This window comes from Marmota flaviventris, chromosome 3 (assembly GCF_047511675.1).
Source record: "Marmota flaviventris isolate mMarFla1 chromosome 3, mMarFla1.hap1, whole genome shotgun sequence".
In the NCBI taxonomy this organism is placed as follows: domain Eukaryota; kingdom Metazoa; phylum Chordata; class Mammalia; order Rodentia; family Sciuridae; genus Marmota; species Marmota flaviventris.
In genome coordinates this window covers 102505531-102530745 of record NC_092500.1, presented here as the reverse complement: position 1 = coordinate 102530745, position 25215 = coordinate 102505531, and the positions used below count along the sequence as shown (strand labels likewise).

General features: G+C 37.0%; 1 protein-coding gene across 1 annotated transcript in view; it reads right to left on the bottom strand.

The window, feature by feature from the left end:
- The window catches only part of Zmat4 (zinc finger matrin-type 4), a 245704-nt gene extending 223184 nt beyond the window's left edge, over positions 1–22520 (bottom strand). Inside the window, exon 1 of the mRNA XM_027939280.2 lies at positions 22419–22520. Coding sequence (XP_027795081.1) covers positions 22419–22520 — 102 coding nt within the window. The remainder of the gene's footprint in view (positions 1–22418) is intronic.
- Between the last annotated feature and the right edge of the window lie 2695 nt (positions 22521–25215).

Below are 25215 nucleotides of genomic sequence, written 5' to 3'. Positions count from 1 at the left end.
TTCTGACATAAACAATTTTTTAAATTTTTATTTTTTATTTTAATTTATTTGTTTGTTCTAATCAGTTATACATGACAGCAGAATGTTCTTTGGTTCATTATACACAAATGTAGCACAATTTTTTACTTCTGTGGTTGTACCCAAAGTAGGGTCACACCAGTTGTGCAATCATACATGTTCCTAGGGTAATGATGTCCATCTCATTTCAACATCTTTCCAACTCCAATGCACTTCCCCTCTTTGCCCCATCCAAAGTTCCTCCACTCATCCCATGCCCCCCCAATTATGGTTTAGCATCCACTTATCAGACAAAACATTCAGCCTTTGGTTTTGGGGATTGGCTTACTTTGCTTAGCATGATATTCTCCAACTCCATCCATTTACTTGCAAATGCCATAATTTTGAGGGAAAGTTTATTTGGCATTCATAGTTTCAGAAGTCTCCCGTCTATAGACGGCTGCCTCTATTGTTCTGAACATGAGGTAAGGCAGAACACCATGGTGGATGGGTGTGAAGAAGAAAAGCAGCTCAGGACATGACAATCAGAAAGCAGAGAGAGCTCTGCTCAACAGAGACAGAATATAAACCCCATAGACACACCCCCAGTGACCTACTTCCTCCAACTACACCTACCTGCCTATAGTTACCACCCAGTGAACCCATATCAGTGGGTTAATGCACTGATTATATTAAGGTTTTCCTAACCCAATAATTTCAGCTCTAAACTTACCTTATGTCTGTCTAATCATGACAGACCCTACTGCTGTTGGTCCTGTCCCAACATTAACCCCACCTCAAGTCATGACCCTCTCTACCCCATCACCACCGTTTTTCCCCCAGGTAAATGGTCACTTCAGGATTTATTCAGATCAGTATGAAAAATGAAACAAAGATCATTGATATTCCATCTCAGGATGTTTCTTTTTGTACTGTTTAGCATGGGAGGAGAAAGCACTCGAGGAAGGGAAAGAACAAGTGCTTAAGTCAGCAACTCGAAAAGTGATGGTCTGCTCGCCAGAACTCTTGCATTTCACCCACCCTTTTATCACTGTCGCAGTGGTATTTAGAAGAAGAAGAAAAAAAAACAAAACTTTCAAACTGCAGATCTACAGTTCTACCTTAAATGCACTAATTAGAAGGGTATCTCCTTCCCACCCGGTGCCGCGGACATGGGAGAGGCAAAGGTGTCTAGATTTGCAAGCCTGAAGCATTTTTCTCAGAATTGCCTTTTTGCTTCTTCATCAAATCCAATCTAAAATTCCTTCTCGTTTTAGGCAAAGGTCACTTTGTTTTCTCTCTTCCTTTGGGTGTCAGAGAGGTTGCCTGAAGTCGAAGATGGTGCTCAGAGAACCTTCCAACCCCCCAGGCAAAACTCACTCCAGCACAAAGCCCCACACCTACAGTCAGCCCCTGAGCCTGATCTTTACCTCCAGGGGCTACAGACAGGTACATGGGCCTGACCTGCTTTCCAGCCTCACTTCCTTCCCTCTGAGAGCCTACAGGTGACTTCATACACCCTGACATGTGAGCTTTTGTACTATCTACTGTCAATTTTCATTCCCCTTGTCTATGGAAAACACCACTTTTCAGAGGTCCACTCATGTCTCCCTACTCACCATACCCCACAGGCTGCTGCCCCTACCACTACAAATCCAGCACTAGCCCCTGGTGAGGCAGTCAGCGTAACCCCTCCGTAGTACTTGGGTCCCTCTGGTTTGTATAACAGTTGTGTATATATTAGTTCCTACCCTTGAGGATGCAGCCACCCAGCCATCCTGGCAGAGTCTAAGACCACAATCACGATTTAATTGAACACAACCGAACTCAATGGAATTATCACCTGTCTTCTCCTCAGACAGAGAAGTTGGGGGAGGGGGGCCGGGGGATGGAAGAAAAGAGGAGTGTTATTTTTGGAACCTCCCAATTAACAGGGTTTAGATATTGCAGCTAGACCAAAAAAAATGTAGCATAAGTTCTCTACACCCCAATTTCCTCAAAAGGAAAGTACAAAATCAGAGTATCTACCATTTGCAGGGTTATCAAAAGAATGAAATGAGCCTGAGTATGTAGCTCAGTGGTAGAGCACTTGCCTAGTATATATGAGGCCCTGGGTTCCATCCATAGCACTAAAACATTAAATAAATATTTTTTTTTAAAATTTGTGTACCAAGCGTTGAATTCAGGATCATTCAACCACTGAGCCACATCCTCTGCCCTATTCTGTATTTTATTTAGAGACAGGGTCTCACTGAATTGCTTAGCACCTCACTAAATTGCTGAGGCTGGCTTTGAACTCTTGATCCGCCTGCCTCCCAAGCTGCTGGGATTAGAGGCGTGTGCCACAGTGCCTGGCTAAATAAATAAAATTTTTAAAAAGGATAAAATGATATGATTCATATAAAGATTAAGATCGGCAATGTCCTTAGGACACGCAGATGTTGCCACAGATAAGATTTTAGCAGAGAAGCACGTCAGACAGGGAGTCACCAGAGGAGTCACACTCTCCTTAGTTACAGCATGTGAGGCTGATTTCTTGGAGCATATACTAGATCAAGCAGCTTTGGAACATGGGGAAGGACCCTGAATTCCAGGTGAAAGCTCTCCAAAGAGCAAGCTGGGAAACAGGCCAGCATGACCAGTGTGCTGGCTGGTCACTCTGAGGCAAGTTCCTAAGGGGGCCAGTGACGGGGGGCCAGGCCTTCCACTCTTCTCCAGAATCCTGACTGCTTCCCAGGCACAGCACAGCCTAGCCTCACAGCAGAGGAAGCAAAACAGCACAGCATACCCCAAAAAACCTGGGTGGAAATTTCTGCTTTAGGCTCTTTACTTTTTCCCCCTGGTCTGTGAAAATCTTCCAAGAACTTGAATACAACCATGAACCAGGGCAGATGTGCTCAGAGACTGGATCTGTAAGTTAATGACTCACACATGTCTCAGGAAGAACTTTCCAATGTTCTCTTCCCTCTTCCCTGGCAAATATGTATCAACCCCCACAGTGGAAAGTGTTCTTGCCAACCCGCCTGGCTCTGTTACAAGGTCCTAATACCAGGCTGTTAATGTATGACAATCCTCAGTGGGCAAGACATCTTATTTTTTATGAAAAGTAGGGCAGAAAAAAAAAAAAAAAAACAGAAACCAATAAACATCTCTACTGTCTGACTGATTCTACCTTGAAAAGCTGCCTTGAGTTTCCATGTGCTGCATAAACCCACCCCATTTTAGAGTTGCAGAAGTCCCTGTCCGCACTCCTGATAGTCCCAATCACTTCCAACTCCTGGTGGCTCTGACAGAGGAAAACTTCCCTGACAAAGTAGATAATTCTTCCCTGCTTTCCCAGAGCAGCACTCAACGGAGATTAATCTTCCCTTACCTTTGCCGCTCCTCCTGCTATTTCTCAACATTACTTCCTAGGGCTTCAACTCAGGCCAAGGCAGTGTGCAAAATAATGGCAAAACTTTAGGCACTGGTAGCAGCAAACAGACTTTTCTTCACCCTAACTTTTCCACTCCAGGTTTTTGTGCCGGGTGCAGTGGTGCATGCCTATAATCCTACCAACTCCTGAGGCTAAGACAGGAGGATCGTGAGTTCAAAGCCAGCCTCAGCAATGGTGAGGCCCTAAGCAACTCAGTGATATCCTGTCTCTAAATAAAATACAAAAAAGGGCTAAGAAAAAAAAGGGGGGGCTAAGGGTTTTCAGGACAATCACCTCAGTGGATGGTGAGTGGGACATGTTACTAGCTCACCTTACTTTTACAATCTAATCTAGGTTATCTCTTTATCTGTTTCTATCCAGATAGTTATACAGATAGATACTACATTTAAATGTCAAATGATGTTTAGATATAAGAAACAGTGTTTCTGATCTTTCATTCTCTATAACCCTCCTCCCAAAATACAGACAGAGACAGTAAAACAGAGAAGCAAAGAACCATTTTTTTCTTTATTCCAAATTAACAGATTTGTCCTCTTTCACCAATAAAGCTTTCTTTTGAGAGCTCTTAGGACTCTCCGAATGGTTTTTGAGTCAAATACACAAGAGACAGCAGCTATTCAAAAATGTGAAACTATAAGAAAAAAAATTTAAAGAAAAATGATAAAGGCCAGAAACCCAGATGTATACAAAATCCAGAATATGAAGAAGATAAATTTAAAGTTTTATTTTTCTAATTGTTCTAAGAGATAACAGTTTGTACATAATGATAATAGCAATAGCTTATTTGATTCTGTATATATGAATGACAAGAAGGTACAAGGGAAGGGTGGGAAGAATTAGGACAATTTTGGTATCAGAGGACACACACACTACCCATGAAGCAGCACAGGGTTATTTGAAAGTGAACTTGGATTGGTTTAAAAGTATGTTGCAAACCCAGGCAGTATGAAGAACTGTGTCTACAAATTTGATGACCTAGATGAAATGTACCAACTCCTTGAAAGATACAATCTGACAAAAGTCACACAAGAAGAAATAGACAATGTAGACAATGTGAATAGGCTTTTGTCTATTAAAGAAATTACTCACTTAGACAATTATTGAATTAATACTTTTATTCCAAAACAGAAAGCACCAAACCCAGTTTTGTTTCATTAGGAAATTTACCAAACACCTTAGGAAGAATTATACCAATTCTCTATGAACTCTTCCAGCAGATACTTCTAATTCATTTTATGAGGACAGTATTATCCTAATTCCAAAACAAGCCAAAGAATTTCAAGAAAAGAAAGCCATAGAACAATGTCTCATGAACACAGACACAAAAATCATCAGCCAAAATAACTAGCAAATTTAATCCAATAATGTTTAAAAATAAAAAAGTTATATACCATGACCAGGTGGAATTTATCCCAGATATGAAAGGCTAGTTCAACTTTCAAATCAATTGTTTTCTATTACATTAACACACAACTTAAGAACAATCACACATTGAGAGATAAGAATCTCTAGACAAAATTCAACACCTCTTTCATGACAAAACCTCCCAGTTAAACTAGGAATAGAGTGGAACTTTCTCAACTTAATAAAAAAATAACTACCAAGAAAAACCTATAGTTAACATCATGATTATCTATGAGAAACTCAATGCTTTCCTGCTATGGTCTGAAACAAGGCAAGATGTCCCCTCCCATCACTTTTTTTCAACATTGTACTGGAAGCCTGCCAAGAAAAGGAACTACAAAATATATAGATTGAGAATGAAGAACTAAAAATATCTTTGATCACAAATGACATGATAGTGTATATAGAAAATTCCAAAAGAACTGTCAAAAAATACTCCTGGAGCTCATAGGCAATTAAAACAGGGTTATGGGATAAAAGATTAACACATGAAAGTGAACTGCTTTTCTGTATACCATGCACGAACAAACGGGATTAAAACACAAAATACCACTTACATTAGCATCCCCAAAATGCATAGGTGTAAATCTAACAAAAGATGTGTAAAATCTATATAAGAAGAACTTCAAAACTTTAATGAATGAAAACAAAGAACTAAATAAATGGAGAAATGTCCCTATTTTAATTGATGAGAAGGCTCAATATTGTCAAGATGTCAGTTCTCTCTAACTTAATCTATAGATTCAATGCAATCCCAATCAAAATCCAAGCAAGTTATTTTGAAGTATGTATAAACAAACTAATTCTAAAGTTTATATGGAAAATAAAAAGACCCAAAATAGCCAACTCAATATTCAAAGAGAAGAACAAAGTCAGAAGGCTGATATTACCTGACTTTAAGATAAAATTCAAAGCTACAGTAATCAAAACTGTGTGATATTGGTGAAAGAATAGGCAAATAGATCAGTGGAATAGAATAGAGAGCCTAAAATAGACCCATATAAACAGAGTGTATTGATCTTTAACAACCAAGCAAAGGCAATATAATGGAGAAAAGACAATCAGACAATCTTTTCAATAAATGGGACAAGTGGACATCAACAAGCAAAAACAAAAAAAAAAGAAAAAGAAAGAAAGAACCCAGATACAGAATTTACCTTAAACCCTTCCCAAAAATTGACTTAAAATGAATCATAGAGCTAAATTTAAATACTAAATATGCAGTGCCTAGAAGATAACAAAAAACTCAGATGACTTTGATGATGACTTTTTAGTTGCAACATCATAGCTATGGTCTATGAAAGAAAATAATAAAATAAAATAAGATGGACTTTATTCAAATTAAAAGTTTCTGTTCCATAGTAGAAATTGTCATGAAAATACAAGCCACAGGCTGGAAGAAAATACATGAATGAACCTTATCAGGTAAAGAACTCTTTTCCAAAATATACAAAGATCTCTAGAAACTCAACAATAAGAATGAAAACAACCTGATTAATAAATGGCCCCAAGACCTGGAAGATATTTCTCTAAAGACGAAATACAGATGGCAAATAAGCATATGAAAAGACATTCCACGTCAAATCATAGCAACATGATTTGAATGTAAAACCCTAAAGTTCATGTGTTAGAAACTTAGTCAATGCAACAGTGCTGACAGATAGAACGTCTAAGTAGTGATTAGGTCATGAGGATCTGACCTCATAAATGGATTAATGTCATTATCACAGGAATTTGTCTGTTACCACAAGAGTGGGTTTGTTATAAAATCAAGTTCAGCCCACTCTAACTTTCTCTTACTGTGTAAGAGCAAAGCAAAAAGTCCTTCACCAGAGGCAGCCCCTTGATCTTGGATTTCTCTCCCTCCAGAACTAATAAGAAATAAATCTCTATTTCTTATAAATTACCCAATATTTTGAAGTTCAATTGTATTAGTACTAAATGGACAAAGGCACATGTCATCAGGGAAATACAAATTAAAATAACAGTTAGATCACTAAACACCTATAGTGTAAAACAGCAAAAACACAGAACATTGACAAACCAAAAGCTAGTGAGGAAGTGAAGCAAGGAAACTCTCATTCATTGTTGGTGGGAATGGAAAATGGCAGAGCCACTTTGGAAGGCAATTTGGTGGTTTCTTACAAAATGAATATACTCTTCCCATATGATCCAGCCACTGGTCACCTTGATATTTAGCCAAAGGAGCTGAAAACTTATTTCCACACAAAAGTCTGTATGCAGATGTTTACCAAAGCTGTATTCATTATTGCCAAAATTTAGAAGCCACTAAGATGCCTTTCAGTAGGTCAATGGATAAACTGTGGTAATACCCAAACAATGGAACACTGTTCAATGATAAAAAGAAAGGAGATATCAAGTCATGAAAAGACCGAGGTAAACCTTAAATATGTATTATCAAATGTAAGAAGTCAACCCAGAAAGGCATCTGGCATGCTAAAACAGGCAAAACTCAGGAGACAGTTTTAAAAAAAAAGTTAAAAAACAAGAGGCAGAAGGGATCGAGGAATAAATTAGCAAAGCACAGAGGATTTGTAGGGAAGTGAAATTACCCCAGATGACACTATAATGCTGGACACACATAATTATAACTTTCCAAACCCACATAATACATAACACTCACTACAGTGAAGTGAAGCCTAAATAACATAAACTATGGACTTCAGATACCGATCATGTGAGAATGTAGGTTTATTAATTTTAACAAATTGGAATGCAACTAGTGGGGGTGGCTACACATAGGTGAGAATAGGAACTACATAAGAAATTTCTATACCTTTCATACAATTTTGCTGTGAACTAAAACTGCTCAAAAAATTACAGTCTATAAAAAATCAACATCAATATATCTTGAAAATGGATACATCAATCAATAAATCAATCACTCTAATGATTATCTTGATAAACTAAATTGTTGGTTGAATAACTCTGGAAATTATTCACACAAAAGCAGTTTTAGAATATTAAGACCAAAAAGAGGTGATTGAGAGGTGGCTCAGGTATGCTATAAAGTGCATAGTTTAAACCAATATTTTTCAAACATTAAGTAAAAGAAGAAACTCTGAAAGAGTTCACATGAACAAAATTCTCAAGAATCTGAAGAACCTCATCAGAGGGAAAAAGAAGTTAATAATCTTCAGCTTTTAAAAATATTGTTCTAATGAAAAAGGAGAATAATATATCCTTATATCTAGCAAAATATATGCATTGAATTTTATCAGTAAAAAACAAAAATTTAAAAGTCTAAAAGAATGTGCAGACTCTCAAGATTGTGTTCATGCACCCAGATTCAAGCAACACTATTCTAAATGCTTTGCATCTGGACTGCTCAGCACCCAGTTTATGAATGTACACTGGAGCACCTGGAGTTTCAAACTTCCAAACCTGCATGGTAGCAAACACAAAAAGCATCACTATCAGAATTTTCTTTTCTTTCTTTCTTTTTTCTATAATCCAGGGCATTCAAAATGGCTTTATTTCTTAATGACATGGATACCAAGTTCCTCATGATCTCACAAATGACAAATGTCAAAACAACAGAAAAGCAAGGCTTCCTAAGTCTGAATTTGAGCAGCCTTAATTCTCAGAAATGTGCTTCCATAAGATGGGCTTTGTTCTGTGTGTGAAGCAATTGCATTTCCCCTTTTAAGTATTAAAGATACTGCATATACAAATTTAATCGACAGAAAAGACACTGACAAAGCTTTAGATTATTTTCACATTTTATTAAATAGAGAACAAGTCAAATTGCATTTTCTTTCTCAACAAGTCATTGTCTCTCTCTGGGACCGAAAACACATACCTGTGCCTCTCTCACGCTACATGCACAGTACTCATTTGTATGGTTGTCATTTCTGCTGCTGTCAAAACTCCCAACCAGAAATGAATGTAGGATTTTTGTCTTTTTCACCTACGAATCCCTGTAGAGTAGGAAAATGGAATCGATTATGGTGCTATTACACAATGTAGATGTTCGAAAAATATGTTGAGAGAAAAAATGCAGAGACACATCAGAGCTGTTCATCACCGAGCTCCTAACTCAGAATAAAAAAAATGCTCAGAAATAGCTTTGAGTGACCCAGCTCTTAGGAGCCTATGCTTCTTGGCTGACCTAAATATAAAAACTCTCCCTAATCAATGTGTCCTTCTGTATGTGGCCTTTAAAGCGCTAGTGCAAGAAACATGATTTCATATCCCTTTGCTCAGAAAGCATTTCATGAAAAAAATATGAAATTCCATAGAGACCCAGTGACATCAGATTAACTTCAAAACTTTTTTTCCTCCTTGACAGGATGAGAATATTGATTAGTCCACCAATACTATCACCAGGATTGCTTATCTCCAGCATGCCAGGCATTACAAAAACCCTTGGCTTCTTAAAGTACTAGAAACACAGAGTACCACACCTTTTTAGTGCCTTCAGTGAATTCAGCATTAGACTTTTACAATGATTTCTTTCAAGCATGGTCTTTTCTTCCCACTACACATACTGTTAGAGAAAACTGATGACTAATTCTTGCATGGTGACAAATCAAATTAAAATAACCTTTAAAGCAGGAAACCCTCATTATCATAAAGTTTATTATTATACAGATTTGGGTAGGGTAAAAGTCAAATTATGTCTCTGGATCATCCTAACAATACAGATTGAAAAGGAGACGTAAGACAATAATAGATAACCAGGATGGAGTTAGACATGCCACCAGCAAAATAAAGAGCATACACTACAACACTTGTCTTTCTTTTGAAAGAATAAAGCTTACTTCTTCTCTAGACCAAAGGAGACTAGTACGAGAACACCCGCAACAATGAAATTTTCAATAAAGATTATTATATATTGCAAAGAAAATGTGGTAATGAAAATGCTGCTTACGGGTGAAATAGGGGGGAAAAAGGCACCATATTTTGACTTTTTATTACAGGATATTTAAAAGACAGCTTGGCAATGAATGCTAACATCTTTCTAACAGTTGGGAATGCAGTCATATAAAGCTGAAAATTCACCTTGACTTATTGACACAGCTGAGTTTTAAGTTACATTGCTTGACCCCAGAGGAACTGCACCACACTGCAAAAAATAAAATAAAAATAAAAATAAATGTGCTGAGCCTCACTTGATCAGCGGAGGTAGGTGTGAGCTACTAGTTACACAGTCACATTAGGTATCTTCACCCAGGGGAGACAAAAAAAGAAGAAGGTGGAAGGAGCAGGCAAATCTGCAATAAGGGAGAAGAAAGAAATGTGAAGGGGAAAAAAATAAGGCCAGAAAAATTAGCTTCCATTAGGATGTTTCTCCTACAAGTCAATTAATTTAAAAAAAAATCTGGGATTTACAAAGGCTTCTCTTTGTCGAGACAAAGCTGATGAAAGAAAAGAAATTAAAGGTATGACCCTTTCCTCAACATGATTACACTTTACTTGAAGCATAATGGTTAAATTTTGAAAAAAAGAGTAGAAGAGAATAAAGATATCATTAAGAATCAAATTAAACAATGATGATATGTGTTCTCGTGGTTTATATGCTTATTAAGTCACCATTCTCTGGAATGTTAATATATACATTTCTTTAAAATTGAATAGAAGGATAGATGTTGCTGCTTCAAGGTGACTTAATACTATAAAGGTATCAATTCATTTAAACTTAATTCTTGAACTTGATAAAACTTAAAGATTTCAACTTAAAGATTTGTGAACTTATTCAAGAATTTATATGCACCAAAAAATATACATCACACTAATAAGTCAATAGAAGAAAAAAGATATATGATTCTTTCCTCTTAGATATCAAGACATAATACTAGGGTGTAATAATGAAATACAGTATGGACTGGATCAGATCAAGATGAACAGAAGCAAGCAACAAAACAGAAAGGTTTAAATTTGGACTCATGCACATGTGAAAAAATAACATATGCCAAAGATGAAACCACAAATAATAGGGAAATAATGAATTTTTGATGGTGGTAAGAAAAGAGATTCACTATATGGAAGAAAATGAGAGCAGATTCCTACCTTATCAAATACGGAAATTCAGGCTCCAAATACAGGTAGAGATAACAATGCAAAAGCAGAGTGTCAAAATAGTCAAACAAAGTATATGAAATATTTTTGTGATCTATTAATGAAAAAGACTTTGTAAGCTGTAAGGCAAAGAGCTTATTAAATTTATCACATATGAATCTAGAAGCTTAAAATTAACAAAGGGCTCTCACTATAAACAGATACACAGGAAGATGACAAAATGGGAGAATATATTTACAAAATGTCTAAATCCAACAAGGAATACATGAAGAAATCAAAAAGAAAAAACACCAATAGAAAACCTACCAAAAAGATATGAATAGAAATCACGCAAAAAAAAAAGATAACATAGGTGCTAGTAAGTATACAAAAGGATGTTTGAACTTTATATTAGAGAAATGAAATCTAAAATAGCAAGATATCAAATATCAACTACATTAGGAGAAAATCAGAAAGCCAAATTGTTGATTTCAAGTATCTTTAGTAGGACAGAGAGCAAGGCTTAGTTAGTCAAACTAAAAAACAGTATCCCTGATGACACAGAACTTCCACTCTCTGTTGTATATCCTGTTCAAGTAAATCCTCACACAGGTTCTCTAGGAAACCTGTTCAGGATGTTAGTCACAGCGCTGTTTGTGTTATTGGGACATGGAAGTAATCTAGGTATGCATCCCTAAAATAATAGGAAAAATCAAGATTCGATAAGTGCTCAATCTGGAGTGTCATGAAGCAATTAGAAGCATAACATTGGATGTATGTGTAGGAACAGGGATGGTTCTTAGAAATGCTCTGATGATGAAATAGGAAGAATGAATCTCACATCAAATGCCATTTGTGTACATTAAAAGTATGTGCTTACACTGAGCATCATGGTATCCTTCCAAACAGTACACTATGGAAAGGGAGGAAAAGAGTAATGGTACAAAAGAGAAATCTGACAAACACCCCCTCAGCCAACATCAGCAATAATAAGTATGTTGATAGCTGGTACCCTTAATATGATGTGGTAAGAAGGGCACTGTATCTCTGTGTTCTTCTCTTCCCAAAGCACATAACCCAATCTAATCATGAGAAAAACTCCAAACAAATCACAGTCAAGGGTCATTTAACTGTACACCTGAACCACTAATTCTCAAAATTGTCAAGATCATCAGAAATCATCAAGGTCTGAGAAATTGTCCTGGTCTAGATGAGCTTAAGGAGACAGATAGTTAAGTGTAATGTTAAAGCCCACATGAGATCCTGAGACAGAAAAATGACAGTAGGGAAAAACTAAGGAAATCAGAATAAAATTTGGACTTAATATTTCAGAATGCATGTTATGTAATAATAATCCATCAATAATGCCTCATTAGCTGACAAATGTATCATAATAATGTAAGATGTTAACATTAGGAGAAATTGGGTCAAGGATATACAGAAATTTCCATGCTTAGTTTGCAACTTTTCTATAAATCTAAAACTAGTCTAAAATTTTAATATTATGTTTAAAAAAAATTCCATGCTCCCAAAGCTATTTGCACATATTAAAGATGATGTGCAAATAAAGACATATCAAATCTAATAAAATGGGCTGGAGTTGTGGCTCAGCGATAGAGCGCTTGCCTAGCACATGCGAGGTCCTGGGTTCGATCCTCAGCACCACATAAAAATAAATAAACAAAATAAAGGTATTGTGTACAACTAAAAAAAAAATCTAATAAAGTGACTATCCATGGGAATGCAGGGAAGGGATGGGCAGGAGGAGAGGGGATAAAAAGAAAGAAGACCTCTAGCTTTCCCATGTTACAGGTGAAGGATCTAAAATCAGGAAGGCTTAGGGGATTTAGCTAAGACTACACTCGGAGCACAGGCCTTCTGACCCTGAGTGTGCCAAAGTCTCTCTTTATAACTGAGGCATGCTCAGTCTGCTCTGAGGTCAAACTGAGATTTCTATAGGTAGTAAATAGGGAATTCAGCAGATGAGTCCAAAGGAAGCATGGAGATTTCCATAAAGTAGAAAAAGAAGAAAGTGTTACTTTGAGTCTTAAAGCAAGTAACAGCATCCTGAATGGTTTCCTGGAGCTGAAGATGGGAGCTGAGTATAGGGCCAAATTGGTCAGTAAGATAAGAGGCATTGTTTGGGTAGATCTGGGAGAAGCTGAGTTTACAAAAGACAGAATTGTTGACATGTGTCCATAGCTCCATGGAAATATTGAAAAACGTGAATGGGTAGGAGTTTGGGGGCCAGAAGCCAGGAAGACATCCCAAATCAGGGGGCAAATGTTATAACTCCAAGGTTAGAACAGATCCTTTAAAGTCTCAAAGGAGGAATATTGTGGCACAGAAAAGTTTTGTTCTATTTTCCTGTTTCCTTGGTAAAACTTACAATCTTTCAAAAAGATACAAGAGCCTTTCCAACAGCTAGCCAGGGGTAGTAAAGACTGTCCGAAAGACCAAAGAAAAGTGAGGGTGCTGGGTAGAGAGGGCAGGGCAATAGGTACAGAAGGAAGGACCTTGACCAAGTACTGCCTGACCAGGTGCATTCACACATTTACAAGATCTTGAGATAAAGTGATGCAATTCAAAGTTAGAAAAAATTCTACTCAGAATTAAACCATCTTAGTAGAAGCCTAAGAAAAGTAATTAAATTCTGAAATCAGAGAAAACAAGAAGAGCATACTGTTTCAACACCTCTGAGCATCAGAAGAAATTTAAGCAAAGATACAGGGTTTAGATCAACATTCAACCCCACCTACTTAGGCCATAAGGCATTATTAGCAGAAAATCCTGCTAATATCTTTTTTGAAAAAAATAACAATCCCAGATGGCTTAGTTACTTAGAGATCAGAAATGCATATGTTTCTGAATGAATGCTTAGGATGAAAAATCAGAAGAAAAATCATCAGTGGCAATAACCAATTTGTATAGGCTGAAATCTGAGAAGCAATGGATATGCAATTCATTAAACAAGACTTTTATCAAGTCTACCAAGGAGTTATCAATCAATAAGTTATGATATTATTATCATATGACCATATAATAAAAATATGTGCTGCAATTAAAACACATTATAAATTTTTTTAAAAAGAATATGGCACATCTCCATTTGTAGAAGACACATGAAAGGAAAAATTAAGTTGCATCCAAATGCATAGAATATTTCATAGAAAACTGGTGACACTGATTTCATCTGAGAAAACCTGAGTAATTAACAAACAGGAAGAAATGGGAGATTTTTCACATTCCACATCCTTTTAATTCAATTTTGAATTACATGAATTTACTGCCTTTCAAAAAATGAATAAAATGTTAAAGAAAAAAAGATCAAATATTTACATATTTATTATCTACTCTTTTCTTCAAAGACTTTGAAACACATTAAAATATACCTGAACCTAATACAAAAGGATAAATAATTGAGAAATGTGGTTATAAAAATAAAATAAGGGAAAGAAAAAAATATCTAGAAACAAAATGAGAACAAGATTTCTGTCTAATTGCTGGATTGGCCATGAATTTGATGTCAAAAGCAAAATGCGAAACATGAGCACAGAGTTATGTATTTATAATAAGCCAGCCAATCAGAAGAAGGACAGCTTTTAACATTTCTCTCAAATATCCACCTAAAGAAGTTATTAAGAACCTACCCAAGGTGCCCTCAAACACAGCATGCAATTGGAGAGGTGGCTTCACACACCCCAGCACAGTGATTGGTATGGTGTGGTATGAACACCACTGGAAAGCCATAGAGCTCAAAGCTAGGGAGACTGCTGAGTCTGGCAAAGTGAGCACAAGGAGGAATCCCACTACTCAGGCATACCTCTCAGCACACAGGCTCCAATACACAACTGAAAAATCTCTTGTGTTTAATTAAGTCAAGGGAAATGCAGAAAAAAATCCTAATTTGATAGCAGGTTATTTCTTTGTTTTTCATACAAACAGCATGACGCTTGCTTCTGTTTCCCGCTTGGCACTGTAATGAAATGGGCATCAACTTCATGGCAGCCCCCAGACACTCAATTTCTAGTTTATTTGTTTGCCAAAACCACTCCTGTTGAGAATCACAGCCTTTAATCTCTTTTCTTTTTCTGCAACCCAACTCTTCACCCCAGCATCCCCAAGGCAGACCCTAATCCCTAGGACCCCTGCAACATCTCACACAGACAATGCTGCTGTGTGTTCACCAAACCAGTTTCAACTTTCTCCTGATCACCCAGAGAATCCTTATTTCCCAGCCTCTCTTATCATGAGAAAACACTGGACTGAATTCTGGTCAGTGAAATGTGGGTAGATATGGTACTACCACTACCAGTCCTGGCCCCTAAGAAGTCCTGTGCACCACTCCACACTCTCCATCAGTCCCCTAGATGTCAGCTGGATTCAGATACTCAGGGCAATGTCAGAAGCAAAGATGGTGGCTCCTTGAGTTCTAAATAATTTTGTGGCACAGAATCTTCCTCTACTGACATACAATGGGCTATAATATAAGCAAGAAATAAGGTTTTATATCTAAGAGCTGAGATGCTTAGCACAAAAAAAAAGCATAAATGTATGACATCAGCTTAGCAGATGAATGGTAAATGGGAAGGGAACAGATATTTCAGATCTAGGTTATACAGTACAGTGGCAAAATATTGGCAAAACTACTTACTGCTCATGAACCTTGTGAAAAACACTACCTGCCACTTGAGCATATACTTCTATTGTAGGAGGTGGAGATAGTTCTAGAAGAACCAGTAAAGGAAGAAGAGTAAAATACTTGAATGTATGTTATTTGTTACTAATTACCTATTATTGGTATCTGTTCAGATTTTTTCATAGAAAAAAAAAAGAGAGTGTAATTGACTCATTAGCAGACAGGACAGAGTTAATCCAAAAATTCTGGACTTAGAGAGTTGGAAAAGTCATTCGACAATTGTTTCTAGACACCAAACAGTGATAAATGGCATTTTAGAAGACATTAAGTGTTGGGGATCCAGTAAGACTTTTCAATTGAACATTGTGACTCAGGATCTTAGTAAGATTAAGGGTGTGGACTTTCAATCTTAAAAAAAATTTTTAACATAACTTCAAGGTTAGGAAGCATTAAATACATAGACTTGAAATTGTTTCTAGGAGAGGATTGTATGGTTACTGACACAAGGAGTTTTCTGAAAGAAAATAAGTCATAAGCTTTACATATTATTGAGAGAATCATAAAGATATTATGATCCCATGTTAGTCAGATTTTTATTGTCATGACCAAAATACCTAACAGGAACAACCTAGAGGAGAAAATGTTTATTTGGGGCTCACAGTTTCAGGGATCTCAGTCGGCAGTTGACTGATTCCATTGCTCTGGCCTGAAGTAAGGCAAACATCTTGGCAGAAGGGTATTGTGGAAGAAAGCTGCTCAGCTTATGGCAGCCAGAAAGCAGAGAAAGAAAATGAGGAGTCAGGGACAAGATACAGTCTCCAAGGTCATGCTCCCCAGGGACCTACTTTCTCCAGCCACACTCCACCTGACTACTGTGACCATTTATCCATTCAAATTATTAATCCACAAAGTGGAGTAATTCACTGATGAGGTTATAGCTGTCACATGGTGTATGCTTGGCAAGTGACAGAGTATGCTGTAGAGCATACTACATATTCCAATGAGCAACTGTGGTATGCCAATGTGTGTGTTCTTCAGCCCTCCTTCATTATAGCTTCTCCACTAGTAACTCATTTTGTGTTCTAGTGAACTACTTTGACTAACTGTCACTAATGAAAGGTAAGATGACCATGCTGGAGTTGCTGGAATAAAACAAAATAAAAATATAAAAATACTTATAAATTTTGATAGAGTCCTCAATAAAATAATCAAAGAAACAGAGGTATAGACTAGCAATCAGTCAGGGATAGATAGGTTGACATTATTTGAAACTTTTAAAGAGAACAAAATTTATTTTAGTCTAGTAAATGCACCAACAATTATACTAACAATATCTAGGAGAAAATAGGCATGTCAACAGATTTGAAGAGACTGAAACAATGATTCCCAAGGTACAGTGAAAAGAAGACATCTCCCCAGGAATTCTGCTATGAATAACTGGCATTGTTTTCACCTAGTTAGCAATGCATCCGAAGGAGCACCTTAGCTGAAAACCTTAGGGTAGATGTGGACCCAGTGAGTCCTAATTGTACTACAGTCCAGTTAGTGCAGTGCCTAGCAGGACCGATAAGCTACAGAAGTGCATCTTGATATAAGGCTCACAACACTTATGCATCAGAAAGTGGTTGTTCAACTTGTATGCTTATTCAGGCAATGAGACAAAAGATTAAGCAAAATTGAGAAGAAGATGGGAGAGAATGTGAGAGAAGGAAATAAAGGCATTAGTCATTTCTTGAAGTCATGAAATTTCAATTGCACATGTTAGGGACCTTCACCTCATTGTCACTACCCACACAACACCTACATCTCATCTCTGAATGGACCTACAGAAGCTAGAAAGTGTCCTTTTGGCAGTTCTCTGGATTAAATAGAAGCTAGAGACAGCCAAAGTTCTTTTGGAAGGCAATCAGAATGGCTGGAACAGGAACAATCTGTTTCAACATGTCTCTGTAGGTCCAATGTGACCGCTACTACACTGGTGAAAAAACAATAGTGGAGTCTAAAATTCCCAGGTGGGCTAATAGACTCTGTTCTCCAGGACTGACATTGCATCAAGAGTTAGAGAAAGTGTTTCCCAAGGGGTTGCAGAATCGTCTTTTCCATAACTACAAAAGCAAAACCACCACCTTGCAGCCCAGATCCTGAATAGAGATGGAATTAGAATACATTACAATGCTTCTTATGGTGCAGACTCTGAGACTACACTATTCCCTCCTCCAAGCACCCCTCCTCACACTGCCTGTTTACTGACCTATAAGTGCCAGGGAGCAAAATTCTGGGTGAGGCACTATGAGAATAAATGCTCAATGCATGACTTCTTCCTGCCTCAGGAAACTTACAATCTTGTTTGGATGTACCAGGATATCTAAGGCACCAAATTTGCAAGGAGTAATTAATTAGATATGTGACATGTCAACATAGGGGTATTAGAGACCACAGGAATGGACAAGCAATAGGAGCTGCCATACTTATGGCTAGTATCATATGACATTATGGGATCTATCCAACAAGAATTCCTTCTCACTCTCCTTTCAGATTTGTTCATCCATTTCCTTCCCTAGGCTTTACTAACACATACATACTCATTATATATATAGAGAGAGTGTGTGTATATATATAGTATGTATATATATATATATATATATATATATATATATATATACACACACACACACATATATACCTGCATATATATATATATATATATATATATACACACACACCATACACACACACACACACACACATACAGACACATATGCATATGTCTGCATTATATACACACTATCTCTTTATATCATATATTAGCATATGATATATAGACAGTCTCTCTGTCCTTTTGGTTCTATTTCTCATGATCTGCCCTGTATATTTCTCTTCATTATTCATATGATCTGCTGCATATGATTTCTTTTCATTCCACATGCCAGGAAGCCACCCCTTCACTCATGCAAGCAGCTCTTTCCCTTCACAGGAAATTGTTCTTTAGCCACTTGGAACTACAGCAAAGTACTCAAGTGGCCTCCCCAGGAAACTATTTCCAATCTTCAAAACATTCAGGCACTCTCATTTGAAAGCTTTCTCTTTCCTTCTGTGTCTGTGTCTACGCATTCTATTGATTCCAGACTATTCATCCAGTAAGCAGGGACAACATCTAATTATATTTTCCACTGAAACATTAGCATGCTATTAATGCTTAGCAAGTAAGAAAAATAATAATGTCCTTATATTTCCCAGGATTTTTTTCACATCAGGACTTCATATGCAAAGAAAAAAAAAAGAGAGAAAGAGAGAGAGAGAGATTTTTAAAGTATAGCATGGAAGGGTTCGATCAATTAGAAATATATTAGGCTTTTCTGTCCTCTTGTATGAAGATTCAGCCTGTTAAATAGGGCATGCAGCTATTAGGCATTAACCCATTTGCTTTTCTCTCCTACTTTGAAGTACTAGCACAGTAGTTTCATAGCTAAAGTTGCATCAAAAGCTATTCTTTTCCTCAACAACACACCTTGACCACCACCAGCTGATTGTCATTTAGAAATTCTGACTTATAATTTTATGCTCCCAGATGCTAAAGAGGCTAACAAGAGTCCAAACTCCCCTTTTCTTCAAACACTAACCACTCCATTCTATACATGCTGCTGCCTGCCCCTGCCCTAACACACTTTCCAGGTGAGCCTCTTCAATACTCCTTGGAGACCAGAGGTTTCTCATTCCAGCAATCCCTAAACTAACCCATTTATTGAAGCCTAGATAAATCATGACAGTCCCCAACAAGTCTTTCTTGACCATACTAGCTCTTCGTGATAACTCACTCTTTGGGACTTGGAATATGCAAAGATCTAAAAAGTTAGCTGCATGATGAAGCATACATCAGGAAGCCAAAAGGCCAAAAGAATTAACACTTTGTTTGTATCAAATGAAATCAGCAGCTCCACAGAAGCAGGCTGCAGAATTCTACAGATCACTTATACAGTATTCACACAGGTATTTAGTCACATCTGCATTTTTTTCCTCTTAATGAAGTTGATGGACTTATTAAGGACAGAGACTATTTCTCATATAGGTTCAGAATCCCCCACAATAACTAACACTAATATTGTTGGACATTCAGAAAATGCACAGTGGATTCTCACTAATTTTCCCCCTAGGGAAATTGAGAGTATGATCAAGTTGAACTGGAGAGTGAAGTCAAGCTGAAACAATAAATCAGTCCTAGGGCACTGAGAGTAAGTGTGACAACATTCTCAGTGAATTGAGTGGGATTTTAATGTGAATAGAGACTCACTTTATATGCAATTTCAGCATAGGATGGGTGCAGAATGAAGACAGAATCCAAATATCAGTTTTCAAATGGTCTTAGGGAGAATCTGATTGCATCTGGTAGCATAAAATTATAAGTCATTCTCTTAGAGATGAGGAAGTGACACTGAGGGAAGTGTCCCAACTGAACTAGAAGACATGGGTCAGGCATAGGTCTCCTCAGTCCTGACTGCTGTTTTCACAACCTAGGCCGCTTTGCAGCAAGAACACACAGGCAAGCTATTTCTTAGGGAAGGAAGAACCCCACCTCTGCTGGGAAATGGGGAAGGAAGCATCACTCAGAGTTCTTGCTACATTTAAGGGGAATCCATGTAATGTTGCTGGATGATGTATTAATTGCAGATCTGTTGTAATTTCCATAAAGAAAATAAATTCTTTATTCCTTCTATGGTACATTCAACAAATACTAACACATTCTCTAAATTATTGGATTATGTTACAAGGATACAGAATGTATCTTGAAAACTTGAAATCAAATAATTAAAATCTTAATTGAGCATATAAGATAATTTTTTTTCTTTAAAAATGTTTGTCATTGCTTTCAGTATTCTGACATTACTATTCTAGCTCATATAACAACCAAGTACTGGAAAATACCATTAGTATATTTTTGTAACACAGCCCTTCACTCTGCAAATGCTAACTGAACACCTATAATGTGCAAGCACTATTTCATCAGGAATTACAAAAGAGTAAATGAATAAAACTTTGTTTTGGTCCTTAGGAATTAGGAATTTGTTTTGGTCCTTAGGAATTTAGGTCCTTAAGAATTTGGTCCTTAAGTGATTACTTAAATCTAGAAAGATGATTAAAAACAAACATGAAAAGTCTAGAAAAGGACTAATAGGGGTGTATATATTTTCAGAGCAGGGATGAATTCCCCCAATTTTCAACTAGGGATTTCATATTTAATAAAACCTTATGTGTTTATAAAGCAATATCCACCAAAATTAGAAACTTCTTAATTTCAAAATAAATGGACTGATTCCCTCTTAGATAATTAAGTTCACATTTACTTCTTCCAATGCTCGCTTCCCTCTAGACCAAAGAATATAGTCCGCCCTCTGGATCTGTTGTTTCTGAATCTGTTGAACAGATTCAACTAATCACAGGTCAAAAGAACTTGGGGGTGGGGGAAGCCAGGAATTTCCAAAAAGCAAAACTTGAATTTGCTACAAGATGAAACTATGTTAAATCCATACAAACAATGAGATATATAGGTATTTTATGAAGTACTGGAATCAATCTAGTGATTACTTAAAGAAGCATACAGGAGCCATTGTATACATTTTATTGCAAGTATTACACTATTTTATATAAGGAACTTGAGCTTTGGCAGGTTCTGGTATCCACAGGGGGCCCTGTAAAACAATCTCCTGTGGACACTGAGGGAAACTGTATTAATGTTTGTTCATGCTGACTTTAAAAGTTTTCTCCAAAGAGCAAGTTTTATTTGGCTTCATCAAAATGGTTCTGCAAAGGAGTTAATAATGGCTAATAACATAATTTGCATATTTAGAACACTTTCCACCTTCTAAAAATTTCCACAAATACTATTTCAATAGGTCTCATTTAGTCACCACAAAACTCTGAGGAGAAAGCACAGTTATTATCTTTCTCTCTGTGTTTGTGTGTGTGTGTGTGTATGTGTGTGTGTGTATGTTATTGTTGTTTTCATGGTACACAGAAGAATCTGAGATCCATAGGAGTCTTGTGAATGACAGTGACAACCAGCATTTGACAGAATCATCACACAAAAAGAAAATTGCCCTCCAATCTAAAATTACTTACAAGCTGTTACACTTGAAAACTCACGTTCCCATTGTATATGGACTCTGAAAGACAGAATACACCCTGCAGCGCTCAGCATCCTGAGACCTCCCAGATTCTCCACCCATAGTACCTCATTCCCGCCTGAGACACAAACAACCTCTCTTCTGTTCCCAATAAAAGATCAAAAAGCAGCTGTCATTTCTTCCATTCTAAAGAGCCAAAGCCCCTGTATTATGCCTTTTAAGAGTATCTGGGCTTTCCAACTTTGTTATAAACCTGCAGGAGGTGTCTTCATTTTGAGTCACATATTTAGGACATTAGTTACCAAGTGGAAGAAATTTGAGGGCATGAAGTAGGCTTCACTCCCACTCACACCTTCCTCTGCCCTGTTTCCCTCTAGTGATTAACAAAAGCCTTTGAGCTTATCTTCAGGGTCACTAGTGGAAAGAGGAGCTGGAACTAATGCACCCTGCTGCATATCCCTGAACAGAACATCAAGGATAAGAAATGACAGATAAAACAAGTAGAGAAAGCCCACAGAATCTCTAGGAGATGATATGACCATGAAAGAGAGAGAGAGAGAAGGAAAGAAATCAATCAATCAATCAAGAAAGCAGCTATGGTCTGAGAATGATGTCCCTAACCCCATATAGAGAAGGAAAGAAATCAATCAATCAATCAAGAAAGCAGCTATGGTCTGAGAATGATGTCCCTAACCCCATCACAGCCTGACCTTATAGGCTCACACCCTGTGGTTCTGAAAATCCACCTCAAGTGCAGAAGGGAGTACTATTCTGAGGCCTGAGTGGGTAAAGCTGTCCTTACCTCGTAATGGGCCACGCGCTGAGATTCGGATATCAGTTGTGCACTGCACACCTTGCAGTAACTGTCTGTAAATAAATCCTGATCGATATCGGAGGACTTCATCAGGCTAAGGAAATCAATAGAAAAGAGAAGAAAAGTGAGTTCACTGCTTTGATGTTGATGCAGGACATTCTACATGTGTAGTATGGGTTTCTCCACACCTTGAAGTTACCTTATGGACTAACTATAATAAGAGTACAGTTTATACTCGTTTCATAAATGCCCAATAGGGTTGCTGGTACCTTAAAAAATAATAATCTAGTTTTAGTTTTCCTGTTCAAACACACTGGAAATGTATTTAATGCTTAGTCAAGGATTTATGTGAGAGGGTATTTATACATGTGAGGTATATTAAGAAAATATTATAAGTCATCCAACATAAGCAACAACAGGAAATAGCTCAAAGGAATATTGTTATATCCATACACTAAAACAAGATATGACTCCCAAATCCAAATTCAAGTCAAATCCCTCTTTAAGATAATATGAACTAATATAGAAAAAGGTTTATCATAAATAACAAAAAAGATTTACAATAAGTATGAACAGCATTATACTGAATTTATTTTTAAATATAGGAGCATGAAAAACATTCTAAGAAGTTCTAACAAAATTTTAACATTAGTTATATTTCAGAGATTATAGATAAATATGCTTTTTAAATTGTCTTTATTTTAAACATTTCTACAATGCACACTTCTTGCTTTTTAGTTAAGAAACACTTTGTTTCTTAGTCAACACCTTTATAAGTAACACAATATTTAATTTTGAGTTCAATAACTGCATTTATGAAATTAAAAATTACAGACTAAACTATACCTTTCCTTGCAGCTTCGTACTTTGTTACGTTAGGAAACTGATTCATTCTGACTTACATATTTAGGGGTGTTGAATGCTATCAAAGCCACCTTTACTAGTAATCCATACCACAACTGAACCCACATGGGTAAATAAACATATTCTCCAATTACAATCAAAATGCAGCCAAGGATCCCATGCTTGTGAAAGTGATCTGTCAGAACTGTCTTATAGCAGTGAAGGGTCATATTACCACACAGAAACATACATCAGTGCATCAGAGTGGCCACAAACTCCACCTCATTTCACCTCCTATCTGCCAGGCAAAAATTAAGGTCTGTGCCAGACAGCATCTTGTATAGAGAGGCAAGAGAACCCTAGACAGCAGTAATGTGGCATGCACACTGGCATTCTCATTCCAGTGCTTTGTCACACCTATAGGACTGTCCAAGATTGCATTGCTGGCTACTGGAATGGGAGGAAACGCTGCCTCTCTTGCATGATTCCACTTTCCATATATCAACTTCATTCCAGGTCTAATGCTACCAGGTGATGTTTCGTGAGTCACTCAACTGTCCATGCCTCAGTTTTCCAACACAAAAATCAAGATAATAATAGTTTCCATGCCTCCTTAGAAATTGCAGTGAAGATCAAAGACAGAAATATATAAGAAGGCACTATATAAATTCTAAAATTCTCTGCATTTGTAAGAAATCATTATCACATTTTTTAATGACAATCATATTGGTAAAATATTGACGAAGACCTAAGCAATGCAACCCAATGAAGAACTGTGGTCCAGTTAAAGTGATTTTTAAAACCCTCTAAATAGCTAAGCCATGTAAGTTCAGTATCTATCTGCAATAAAACTGAAAACTCTCTTTCTTTCTATGACTTCATTATAATGTTCCATGCATAGGATTTTTGTTTTCCAAAAGTCAAAAAGATTTAGTTTCTGCTCCTGAAGGACAATAGTAAGTACTTCTGTTTTTTTCAATACTCAGAGCAACCAATAATCATGCCAGATACTTAGAACCACTGAGTCTCACAGCTAATGTGGGCCTGTTATTTCTGGAAGCATCATTGTTGGCAGATGGCTCAGCTGGCCTAGAGTCCAGCACCTGCCATGCCTGAGGGTCACTACTCCCTCACAAGGCAACCTGTTCCAGAGAGGCTGGAAGTTCTAGCTGTTAGTTTTTTCTTAGGTTGAGTCAAAATATTTCCCACTGTAGCTTTCATGAATTCATCTTAGATTCATCACAGAATGATTCTATTCTCCCTTTTTCATGAGACATCTTCTCTCAAGTTTTCAAAGATGACCCTCTTCTATCTATTCCCAAGTCCTGCTCTGTTTCATCATCTTGGTCTCTATTTCTCCATGGCTCATCTTCAAAAGCAGTATCTAGAAGACTCCAGAGAGGGCCTACCTGGGGCAGAAGAGCACAGATCCAAATGACTGGCGAAACATCAATTGTCATTTGTTATGGTCTCTATTCACAGACCAGAATGAAAATGGAGAAGAGGAGTTTTGATGATGGGAAAATATAGTACAACATTTTGAAATGTCAAATGGGAAAAGAAAACTTAGTAAGGTGTATTTTTAAAACCAAGTTTCTATAAGTGGTTGTGTTTAAATATGATCATGTTCCCTGCTATTTCTAATAAAGAGGAGCACGAAGATAAATTCATGGGTGACCTGGTTAATAGGAATCTCCAAACTCCCTGTACACTCCTTCCTCATTATACAACCAACTGCAGAAATCAAACACTGTGAAAGGATATTCAAGGTACGCAATGGGCCGAGTGAGGCCCGTAGGAGTCTGTGTCTCGGTAAAGCAGCTGTGCTGCAGAAATAGCTTTAAAGGCAGAATATAAAATGTGTATACTAAAAAAAAAAAAAAAAAAATTCAAAGGCAGAGAAAAATATCATGGCTTTTTCCACAGTTTTATATAAGAATAT